Raw genomic sequence first — 13,032 nt, forward strand, 5'->3', positions numbered from 1 at the left:
AAATTTGTACCTGAAACAATTAGAGAAATAATGAAGTATTCTAAATAAACTCATAAAACTGTGTTGTTATGTGAAAGATATAATAAAATAAATATTCTAGTTGAAAGAAAGCCAAAGTTTTAATATGAAACTTACCAATTCTCTATTAAATTGTACGCTGAGGGGAAATATAAAAAGTTGTCCAAATTTATTTGGGTTACTCTGAAATTAAATATTTTTTTTTACATTAAATAAAATTATTAAATAGGTTTTCAAAAAATCTAATGAAAAAATAATAATATGCATAAAAAACCAAATATTCTTGATATCCCTAGACAGTCATCATTCGTCAAAATGACGACACGTAATTTCATTTTCGATTTAAAATGCATTTTAGTCTATTGGGAAATGGTAAATTTAAGTTATACTAATTCGACCGTTTTATGAATTTTTGTTTTATACTACTTAAAACCAAATTGAATAAGAAAATAAATTCAAGTTTGGTTCACTTTTTCGCTCACGATGAAAATTATAGCGTCTTGAAATCAGCCGTAGTCAACATGACGAAGGATGACGTTAATGTACAAAAAATAAGGATGACTGTCCAGGGTTAAAAGAAAGTTAAAGAATCCTTACCAATTCACTATTAAATAACAGGCAAAGGAGTACTAAACATTTGTCCAAATTTTTAAGGGGTTATTCTGAAATTAAATATTTGTTTTTACATTAAAAATATTACATTGGATTCCAAAAAATGTTATTAAAGAAATACTAAAATAAGGTATTAAAAACCTGTAATTTTGATGATAAAAAGGTCATAAAAACGTAAATATTCTAGTCGAAAAAAGGCAATTTTTAAAAGAAAACTTACCAATTCTCTATTTTTTAAATTTGTTCGAATCCATCTGGAGTTTCTCTGAAATTAAATATTGTTTTTACAACAAAGAAAAACATTAAACTGGTTTCCAAAAAAATTAATTAAATAATAATAATATACATAAAAAATATTCTTTTTAAAAGAAAGTCATATTAAAAAAATACTTACCAATTTATGAATAAACTATACGCTGAGACATAACAAAAATTTTCCAAATTCATCTGGAATTGAATATTATTTTTTTACATAGAATAATAAAAATTTCAATACACTTTCAACATATTTTCCTAAATATTCTTAATAACTTTTTTCTAAACTACCGATAAAATATTAATAACTTTCATTTACAAGGTTTAATAAACAAACACCAATAAATGTCTCAAAAATCCAAAATATTCCATGTCTTTATATTCCCTTGTTGCATACCAGCTAAAAAGATGCAACAGCCCACGCCAACGCCAACTATACAACTGAAGCATGCCAAACAAAACCAATCAAAGCCAAAACATTCATACAACAACAAAAACACATGTGCCTTTATTGAAAACAACACCTCATCCAGCCAAATAAACCATCCGCGAATAACAAACACACACACACACAAACCACTAAATGGACAAAAATAAAAACAACCCCACGCTCATGTATACACAACAAAACTCAAGTAACATCATCTTTACATTAATCACATTCCACTATGCCGATAAAGATCTCTGTACTATGCATTAGTTCATAGCATCTGCTGACAATTTACTCTAAGAATAATATTCGTAAAGGCACACCAGTTTATGAACGATGAAACGTTTAACTTAAAATTTGCAAAATTTTCATGAAATGTTATCTACCATTTTTGACGAAAATGTCTATAAATTTAATTACATGTGAACTAAAAATATTTCATTGGGTAATTTTTTACAAACAATTATTAACTATAGGAATTGTCAGTAAGAAATTCCTATCCACTTTCAAGTTCATTTTTCGTAAACAAATATTTTCTCATACAAAAAAATCGTATAGTAAATTGCACTTATTATTTAGAAAATACTTTACATTTCATAAGTAGTTTTATAGCATGACAAACGAATTTTTAACTACCAGTTAAGACATTTTTTAAGGAAATTTCCATCGTATTTTGCAGGCCATGAACTAAACGATTGCTACTTAGAATTTGTAAAATTTCCTTTCGAGTAGTTAATTTTCGTTGAAGATACGAAAAATGAACTAAAATTCTGGAAAATTCTTGTAATAAATTATTGTAAAAATCTTCTTAAATTTACGAGACACTTTTTTGTCTGTGTGGAGTTTTTATGACACGCGGACAATTATAAAGCAGCCACTCTTTTACAACATGAGCTGTATGTTTTGGGTCGTTGTCTTGGTAAAATGAAATGAGCTACCAATGCACAGCTTTTCCGCACTTTGCTTCAAATTATCTTTCAGATATTGCATCTTGTCCATGTTGCCTTCAATAAAAACGAGATTTCCAACACCCGCAGCAGAGCAAGAACCCCAAACCATCACATGCCCTCCGCCGTGTTTAACAGTTGGCCGTAAATGCTTTGGCTGCAGTTCTTCGTTTGCTTTTCTCCACACATTTCTTCTACCATCTGACCCAAAAAGGTTGAATTTAGACTCATATACGAATAGAACATCTTTCCAAAACGAAAATTCCTTTGCTGCATACCCATGGGTCTCTCTTATTCTCGGTCTCTCTTATTCTTAGCACTTACGAACGGTTTCTTTCTTGCAATTCGCCCATGTAATCCTGATCTGTAGAGAACTCTTCTGATGGTTTCTGCATGGCAATTCACTTGGAGGTGTTTGGCCACCAAATCTCGAATATTTGGAGCACTTAGTTTGGGGTTAGATCGACATTTATTTACTATCCATCGTTCATCTCTGTCAGAAAACAGTTTTTTTTTTTTTAACTGGATCTCGGCTTATCAATGATCCGATTTTCATCGTTATACCTTTTAATTATATTTTTAATGGTTCCACGAGGGACTTGAACCATTTCTGCAATTCGCCTTTGACTTACGCAGTTTTTAAAATGATTTATTATTAAATTTCGCATCTCAAGCGAAGTGTGAGGTCCCATTTTTCGATTATTTTATCTTTTTTTTTAATAAAATTTTAATCGACCACTTTCTTGCGTATTTGCACTTTCAATATTCTAAGAACATTGTAATGTAACATGTAAACGCAAATGTGATGAAATGCTGGAAGAAAACCGTTATATTTTTGCCATTTCTTTTGGTGGGCCATTTTCACTGTGACATGATATTTCTGACATTTCTCTTAAATGTCTGACTCAAATAATTTATAGCTGAAACCTGAACTTTATACTCACCAAATATTGTTATTAATTAGATTTACTTAAGAGAAAACTAACATTTGGACCTCTGATTGACCAAATATGAGATAAAATTTCAAAATATTTACATTTACTCTGGTGGGTCATTTTCACTGTGACTCACTGTATATTGAGATCTATATCGTACCCATTTACCGGAATTTCATTCTCTTGTTGCGATATATTAACAAATAAATATCAGTTAAAACAAGTAAATCGGCCAGGTCGAATCTTATGTACCCTCCACCATGGATTCCGTACAAAGTTCCACTAAAGAATGCTATCTACAATCGAATTACTTGGGATGTGGGACCAGTTAACGAGGGCAATATATAACATAGAGTTTATGTTGAATAAAAAAAAGCAGGATAAATATCTCCTTGACCGTTTTATTTAGAAGGGTATATAAATAATTTTAAACCGATATGAACTTGTTTTCGGATGTTAAGTAGAGGGTCAAAATTAAACCGGATCCGATAAAATTTCTTCGTCCATGAGACTATTGAAACTAAATCTTGCGGGGTGGTTTATATGGTAGATATATATGATTATGGACCGATATTGACAAATTTGTGCATGGTTGTTAGAGGGCATACATTTAAACCACATACCAAATTTCAGGCGGATCGGATGAAATTTGCTCAATCAAGAGGCTCTGGAGTTCGGTCTATATGGTGGTTATATATAATTATGTATAGATATGGACCAGTTTTTTGTATAATTATTAGGGGGCATATACTAATATCACGTACTAAATTTTAACCAGATCGGATAAGAGTATCCAAGAGTATCTGCAAGACAAATATGGGGGTCGGTTTATATGAGGGATATACCTAAAAGTCCGATATGGTCCATTGACAATACCATCCGACCTACACGCACAGAAAAAACATGTTTGGGCATGGTTGCCGCATCCATTTAATGCTTATCTAGAGCAGGGCTTCTTAAACTTTTTTGTTACGTGACCCATTTTCGTAATACGAAATTTTTAGTTACCCCCAACAAAGTATAATTTATTTTTGAAAATGCGGGTTCTAATTATTTTATATAGAATGTATTTAAAATAATAAGAATGTATACAGATTAATATATATACTATAAATTTCATATTACAAAAAATTAAAATTAATATCAAACTTCAGAAACCAAACGAAAAATGCATATGAATGTCCATGTAAAAATTAAAATTTAGTTCAAAATTCAGAAGAAAAACAAAAAAGTATATAATTAATGAGATGGGTGTGCTTACATTAATTTACAGAGTAGATCCAAACTCGGGATTATTTCAGATAGCGCAGGTCTCAGGGCTGTTTCAACATTAGTAAGGCAAGAACGAATTTTTGATTTAATTGCAACAAGCGTTGAAAACGCTGATTCGCATAAGTATGGGGTAGCAAATGGCAGTAGCATCTTGATCGCAAAGTTGGAGAGTATTGGAAATTCGCCTTTAACCTTGATCCAAAAAGTATTTAAGTTTGTTTGAGCAAATTCTAGCTTTAAATTTGTATCGCTCGAAAGTTCCGCGAATTCTTCTTGAGCTTTTAATGGAATATGTGTGATGTTTTGAATTGATTCATTGAGTGGTTTTTGCACCCAATCAAAATCTGGCAGAAAATATTGCTTGAATTGTTCTTCCAAAGATTCCAAATGATAAAATTACAATCCAAATCATTTTCAGTAGCAAAATCATTCGTGTATGAAAACTTTTCAAATCTGTAATTTGTGATTAAACTTTTCCATACATTTATTTTTTCCACAAATGCTTGGATTTTATTGCCCAAATTAAAAATATTTGTACGTCCCCTGAAGAGACAAATTTAGTTCGTTCAGTTTCTCGAATATATGTGACAAATAATAAAGTTGATGATCCTAACTGCATCTTGGCCACCAATGCTTCGCGATGAATCATGCAATTACTAAAAGTAATAACATCCAGTTTCATGCGACCCCTCGTAATTTTTTCACGGCCCCTTTGGGGGTCGCGACCCCTAGTTTAAGAAACATTGATCTAGAGCATGTAATTGTACCCAAAAACCATGTATTTTGTCTTTGTAAAAATAATTTTCGAGCGGAGAAAAATATATGTTGGCAATAAGCATTTAAATAATTTATTTAATTTCTCAAATGCCGCAAACATGTTCTATTATTAAAATTTGAGACCATTACATGGTCGGGAAGATCATGTACATGTCCATTCAATTTTTTGACTGTTTTGCAGGGAAAAAAGAATTTTTGTAGGTTACGTATAGACAGGTCTAGAATCATTACATGGCCATAAAGATCATGTACTTTCTTTTCGTGACCATTTAATTTGTTAACTTTTTTGCAGCGAAAAGAATTTTATAAAAAAACATTGAGCAGGTACACATGATTTTCATTTTCGCGTCAGTCGTGTGTTGATTTTTGCTTGGAGCAGACAAAGAATACGGAATTACTGTCGTTTCTATAGAAATAAAATGGTGAAACTTCGATTTATAAATTGTCTATCAGTTATGGACATTAGAGGCCATTAATTTAATGTAAAGAATTTCGAGTGGCTTTGATGAAACAAACATTCTCCCAAAAGACCCGCTCAGATGGCACGTTGACAGATTACAGCTTCCCAGGACATCGGATGTATATGGAGATTTCTCAAGTAATAATCTCCATATACAAAATCTGGGCCGACGAGAAATATCCGCATTTATTTCTGGATCTCAAATAACTCTAAATTTAAAATTTCTGACAAATCTTATCAAAATTTTAGACTGGGAAAAACTTCTTAAAACAAATCGGAAGCTGGGTTTATATGTAGGTGCTATATCACAAAATTGTCCTGTATGGCCCAATTTTACCTTTATCTAGAGTACATATATGGTCAAACATCGATATTTTAATATGTTAAAAATGGACAATACAATTGATCAACCCAGCCCATATTCTAGTAAAATCTACTTTTTATATCATCGTGAAATTTCATCCATATAAATACACTTTGAATGGTCTGAAATCCATTACTTCGTTTTTCGTTGTTCGATAGGATAGGATAGGAAGTGTTTTTCAAAGTTCGTTTCGCCGTAGTCGGAGTCGAGCAAAATTTCTACGACTCCGGCTCCGACTCCAGCAAAATCTTCAGACTCCAACTCCAAAGCCCTGGTCCTGGGTTCGAAACCTGCTTCGACCAAACACCAACAAGTTTTTCAACGGTGGATTATCCCACCGCTGTTATTCTGGTGGCATTTCTGAGTGTTTAAAAGTTCCTTTAAGTGGTTTCACTGCAATGTGGAACGCCGTTCGGACTCAGCTATAAAAAGCTATATTTGCGTCAACTCAGCTTTAAATTTTCGAGTTGACGAACATGGGATCCAAATATAGCATCTTGACTTTTTATACCCTTCTCCAACCACTACTATGGTATAGGGTATACCAGGTTTCTACATTTGTATGTAATGCCCAGAAGATTCCATCGTTTAGTATACCAGTCATGTTGGAATCAAATTCTGAGTTAGAAAAGTCTGTTGTAAAACTGATGCTAAAATTAACTAATATTCATTGCAAACAATTTATTTCGTTTACACTTTGAATGGTTTATTTTTAAATTTTTGTAAAAATTTTTCCAATGCATTTTTCTTTATTCCAATTATGAACTAAATATCAGTAAAATATCGATGACAGACAAAATAAATAAGTAAAGTCTAAAGTCGGGCGGGTCGAATATATCATACCCTACACCTACTGAATTAGTAAGCATAAGCATTTGCAATTACATGTTTACGTGAGCTTCATCTCAATCTGAACAGAAATACATGATAGTAGGATCTATACATGATTTTGTACCTATAGAGTTAGTATGCCATTGATTCCATTATTAAACAAGTATATACGGCCGCAAGTTCGGCCAGGCCGAATCTTATGTACCCACCACCATGGATTGCGTAGAAACTTCTACGAAAGACTATCATCCACAATCGAATTACTTGGGTTGTGGTATCTTAAAACATCTTAACATCGTTTTCTAAATTGTGATTTAGTCCATACATGGTATATATTAGACAAAAAAGTTATGTATAGGTAAGTCTACAAATAATTACGAATCGATATGGATTTTTGTACGTAGAGAGCCAGAATTGAAATATAGGGGTCGCTTATATGGGGGCTATATACAATTATGAACTTGATATGGACCAATTTTTGTGTGATTGGGGATCGATTTATCTGAGGGCCATATATAACTATAGACCGATATGGACCTAGTTAACGACCATATACTAGCACAATGTGCCAAATTTCAACTCACTCGGATGAAATTTGCTCCTCCAAGAGGTTCCAAAACCAAATCTCGGGATCGGTTTATATGGGGCTATGTACGATTATGGACTGATATGGACCACTTTTGGCATGGTTGTTAAATATCATATACTACCACCACGTACCAACTTTCAAGCAGATCGGATGAATTTTGCTTCTCCAAAAGGCACCGGAGGTCAAATCTGGGGATCGGTTTATATGGGAGCTATATATAATTATGGACTGATAGGAACCAATTCCTGCATGGTTGTTGGATACTAACATCACGTACCAAATTCCAACCGAATGGGAAGAATTTTGCTTTTCCAAGGGGCTCTGGAGGTCAAATCTGGGGATCGGTTTATATGGGGCCTATATATAATTATGGAACGATATCGACCAATTTTTGCATGGGAGGTTGAGGCCATATATTAACACCACGTACCAAATTTCAACTGAATCAGATGAATTTTGGTCTTCCAAGAGGTTACGAACCGATGTGGACCAATTTTTGCATGGTTATTAGAGACCATATACTAACATCACGTACCAAATTTCAGCCGGATCGGATGAAATTTGCTTCTCTTAGAGGCCTCGCAAGCCAAATCGGGGGATCGGTTTACATGGGGGCTATATATAATTATTGACCGATGTGGACCAATTTTTGCATGGTTGTTAGAGACCATATACTTACACCATGTACCAAATTTCAGCCGGATCGGATGAAATTTGCTTCTCTTAGGGGCCTCGCAAGCCAAATCGGGGGATCGGTTTATATGGGGGCTATATATAATTATGGACCGATGTGGACCAATTTTTGCATGGTTGTTAGAGACCATATACTAACACCATGCACTTTATTTCAGCCGGATCGGATGAAATTTGCTTCTCTTAGAGGCCTCGCAAGCCAAATTTTGGGGTCCGTTTATATGGGGGCTATACGTAAAAGTGGACCGATATGGCCCATTTGCAATACCATCCGACCTACATCAATAACAACTACTTGTGCCAAGTTTCAAGTCGATAGCTTGTTTCGTTCGGAAGTTAGCGTGATTTCAACAGACGGACGGACGGACGGACGGACGGACATGCTCAGATCGACTCAGAATTTCACCACGACCCAGAATATATATACTTTATGGGGTCTTAGAGCAATATTTCGATGTGTTACAAACGGAATGACAAAGTTAATGTACCCCCCATCCTATGGTGGTGGGTATAAAAAGAGGATATCGCTCAATTAGTGTGGGTAATAAATCCAAATTTGTGAACATCGGGCAATATATTCATATAAGAGCTACATATTACATCTATATATCAAATTTGAGTAACGTTGGTTAATAAATAAGAGAATTAAGGCAAAATTTTTAAAAATCGGGTGCTAAATATATATGAGAGCTATAGCTAAATCTGAGCCGATTTGGATGATATTTAGTAGGTTTGGTTGATACCATAGAAGGTTTTCTTGTGTCAAGTTTGAGTAAGATCGGTGAACAAATGAGACCACTATGGTCAAAAATAAGGTTGTTAGCGGAACATTTTTCAAAATTGGGTGCTACATGTATATGGGAGCTATAACTAAATCTTAGCCGATTTGGATCATATTTTGCAGGTTTAGTTGATACAACAGAAGGTTACCTTGTGCTATATTTGATCGGTTAATAAATAAGGCTATTATGACCAAATTTTGGAAAATCGAGCCATACATAGATATGGGAGCGATATCTAAATCTGAACCAATTTCCATGATTTTTGCACATATTGTTAGTACTATAGAAAATTAGATTTGACTAACTTTGATTAAGATCGGTTTGTAAATAACTATGGCTAATTTTGGGGAAAATCGGGCGATACGTATCGATGCAAACACCAAATACATGAACGGACGGACACCAAGGGCTAGATCGATTCAAGGGTTGATTCTGAGTCGATCGGTAAATATTTTGTAGGGTCTAAACTCAATATTTCTGGTAGGCACATATCTTGGCAGATCAAGGTTATTGTACCCTTACCACTATGTGGTTTAGGGTATAAAAATTCAATGTCAACTAAAGCAAAATAAGTTTTTCCTACACTTCTCAAAAATAGGAAAAATGAACTACAACGTGATTAAAATCTGGCACCTAAGGTTTTTTTCTTTATTTTTTAGATAATTTTTGCTTTTCGAGAAGAATGAATTTCATAAATGCTATTTAAAAATCGAAAAGTGTCAGAAAATGTTCGGTAATTTAATTAATCTCAAAAATTGCAATACAAGTTAGTTCAATGTTTGCATTTTTGTCAAAGTTTTTTTTTTCATTTTCCAAAAGCCGATAAAGTTTTAAATGAAGTTGTTTTTTACTTATAGTTATGTTGATGCTACTTAAAACTGGGTATCTTTAATTGAAATAAAATATTGTTTAACTAAGATCAACTAATAATTATGAAAACTTCGTAAAATTTAAAGAAATCGTCTTTAAATTTGTAGTCTTTTTGCATAAAGGGTGATACGGTCAAAATTTGGTCAAGGGAAAACGTGTGTAAATCGGTGAAATCGTTTATTTAAAAAATCAAGTTAAATTTCTTTTTCAAGTTCAATTAGTATAAAATTCAGGAAAAATATTCAGTTAGGCTTTCGCTTTTCCAAATCTGAATTGCCGGGCCTCACGCTTGACACCTGCCATCAGATTTTGTACAGCCACCTTGTCCACCTTCTTCGCCACAGAAAGCCAGTTTGCCTTGAACTGCTGCTCGTCCTTAGCAGTTTTTCTGGTGTTCTTTAGGTTCCGCTTGACAATAGCCCAGTATTTCTCAATTGGGCGGAGCTCTGGCATGTTGGGAGGGTTCTTGTCCTTGGGAACCACCTGCACGTTGTTGGCGGCGTACCACTCCATGGACTTTTTACCGTAATGGCAAGATGCCAAATCCGGCCAAAACAGTACGGAACAACCGTGTTTCTTCAGGAACGGCAGCAGACGTTTATTCAAACACTCGTTCACGCAAATTTCTTGGTTGACAGTCCCGGAAGCTATGAAAATGCTGCTTTTCAAGCCACAGGTACAGATGGCTTGCCAAACCAGATATTTCTTTGCGAACTTTGACAGTTTTATGTGCTTGAAAATATCTGCTACCTTTCCCCTTCTTTTTGCCGTATAAAACTCCTGTCCCGGAAGCTGCTTGTAGTCGGCTTTGACGTAGGTTTCGTCGTCCATTACCACGCAGTCAAACTTCGTCAGCATCGTCGTATACAGCCCCCGGGATCGCGCTTTGGCCGTCGTATTTTGTTTATCATCGCGATTTGGAGTCACTAACTTCTTGTAAGTCGATAGTCCGGCTGGTTTTTTGGCTCGATGCATGGTTGTAGACGATACACCCAGCTTATTTGCGGCATCTCGGAGAGAGAGGTTAGGGGTTCGCTTGAAACTACCGGCAACTCTCTTTGTCGTCTAAGCGGCTTCCGGTTTTCGATTTCCCCCCGATCCAGACTTCCTGGCTGTCGACAAACGTTCCCCAAACACTTTAATTACATTTGTAACGGTTGATTTGGCAACTTTTAGCGATTTTGCCAGCTTTGCGTGCGAGTAGCTCGGATTTTCGCGATGCGCGAGCAAAATTTTGATACGCTGCTCTTCTTGCTTGGACGGCATTTTGACAACTGAAGAGTGAATTCCAAAATCAAAATAGGAGCAACATTCTACACACACACACCTTCAAAATGAAGGGTGATCAGGTTTTTTAAATGCAAAATTGAAAGAAATACGTCAAGTTTATATTGATCAAATTTTGACCGTAGCACCCTTTATTGGTTACAAAGCTAAAAAGCGTAGGAGATGTTTTTCAACATTTTATTTTAACGACGTTTTGTACTTAAAATATAGCATTTTCCCTGAGTTTTGATTTATTTTCGTTAAAACGTTTTTAAAGGATTTTGGTAGCAAATGAAGAAGAAACACAAGAAAATGAATAAATTTAAAATGAATTTTCTGGTACAGCCAAAGACAAAATACATTCTTACGGAACGAAATAGATAAACTAATTCTCCATTTGTTAGAAAGTATTTTCTTTAATAGCATATACAATTTCTGATAAGCGTTGCAACGACCATTCCAAATGTTGTTTCAGTGTATCTAGTTTGCTGTTGATCCCTTGATGGGTTCACATTTGCATGGCGCCTTTGCAACCCTAGCAGCTTAGCTCACATCAAACATTCGCCATCATGACAGTCTTCCTACGCATTATGAGCTTATAAGTCGAGACATTGTCTTGAATGTAGTACTGCTCAGTCATCTTTTTGAAAGATTTTCGGTAGTTTATGGCTGATTTCAAGTTGAGGAACACATGGTCTAAAGATTTTATTGCAGGTTGACTGTTGTAGTTTATATTTATGCCAACATTTGTTAGAACATTACTTCTTAGCTAATTCGTCGCCTCTTTTATTGTTAATATTTTAGCGTGAAAAACACAACACACGCAAAGAAAAAAAACGTTTGAAAAACGTGTACCGAAATCGTTTTTCTTTTGTTAGAGTTTTTTGAATTGGTTCGAAAATTTTAAACTTTTATCACCAAAAAAATTCGTTTGTTACAAAATTTTTATTTTTTCAATAAAAAAAGTTATTTTTGAAACTTCAACACAGTCCATTTCGTTTATATCAAACACTGTTCTTGTCTGACTTTAGGTCTTTAATAAGACACATTTTACAGTTCAAAATTTTATATACTACAATGTAATGTTGAACATTTTTTCGGAATCTTCCGAACATATCTGGAATATATGTAAAAAAAAAAAAACAAAAAAAAAACTTTGTTCGAAGCAGGGATCGAACCCACGGCCCTTGGCATGCAAGTCGGACGTAGCAACCACTGCACCACGGTGCCAAACTAAATGTTTGTTTCTGTTAAATAAACTTTGTTTATTCGGTTCGTGGGCGCCGCAAGCTATGCTATATAAATATGACTTATATGGATATTTATCTATTGATGACCTTAACAGGTACATAGCTCAGTGGTTAGTGTGTTGGCTTACAAAGTGCATGGTCCGCGGTTCGATTCTCCGTCCAGGCGAAAGGTAAACAAATTTTAAAAATTTATAAAATCGTATAATTTCTTCTACATTGTTGGTATTACAGGAAAAGGTGTTAAGAACTAAAAAACATCGTGGATGTGAGAAAGATGTGAGGGAAAATGCAATTAGCAAGAAAACAATGTTTTTTTTTAGTTTGTCCTTATGAAATTGTTTTTACATCCTGGAAAAGTATAAACGTTTATCACAAAAAGTATATACTTTTCTCCCAAATACACTTCCTTACAGCGAAAAGCAAATGAGAAACGAACTTTGGGAGGAAAGAATTATTTTTTTGCGTGCAGTGATTTAGTAATCTTTTTATTATTTTAAGGTCCTGGTCTTTTGGATAGCCACCAAACCCCATGGACAAGTGGGCATGGACAAATTTGCAGTCATCGGTATAGAAATCTATATAAAATTTATTCCTAGGAGTATGTGTGCACAAGGCTTCACTGTTGGGAATTAATGTTTCTGACTAACGGTATAGCCGCTTTTAGTTCCAATCTAAGTTTTA

The 13,032-nt window shown here is 34.4% G+C and overlaps 1 protein-coding gene across 1 annotated transcript; it reads right to left on the reverse strand.

The window, feature by feature from the left end:
* Positions 1 to 2,553: 2,553 nt before the first annotated feature.
* LOC142231215 (uncharacterized) lies at positions 2,554 to 2,954 on the reverse strand. The gene is made up of 2 exons (XM_075301836.1): positions 2,827 to 2,954; positions 2,554 to 2,755 (listed from the first exon to the last, which is right to left on the reverse strand). The coding sequence occupies exons 1-2, from the start codon at positions 2,952 to 2,954 to the stop codon at positions 2,554 to 2,556; spliced, it is 330 nt and encodes a 109-aa protein (XP_075157951.1).
* Positions 2,955 to 13,032: the final 10,078 nt, after the last annotated feature.

This window comes from Haematobia irritans, chromosome 1 (genome assembly GCF_050003625.1).
Source record: "Haematobia irritans isolate KBUSLIRL chromosome 1, ASM5000362v1, whole genome shotgun sequence".
In the NCBI taxonomy this organism is placed as follows: Eukaryota; Metazoa; Arthropoda; class Insecta; order Diptera; family Muscidae; genus Haematobia; species Haematobia irritans.

Excerpts from the sequence above, each read along its gene's own strand:
- LOC142231215 (XM_075301836.1), bottom strand. The coding sequence starts at position 2,954 with ATGGGACCTCACACTTCGCTTGAGATGCGAAATTTAATAATAAATCAT. Across the intron at positions 2,756-2,826 it reads ATTAAAAATATAATTAAAAG|AGATGAACGATGGATAGTAA; the intron begins GTATAACGATGA and ends GTTTTCTGACAG.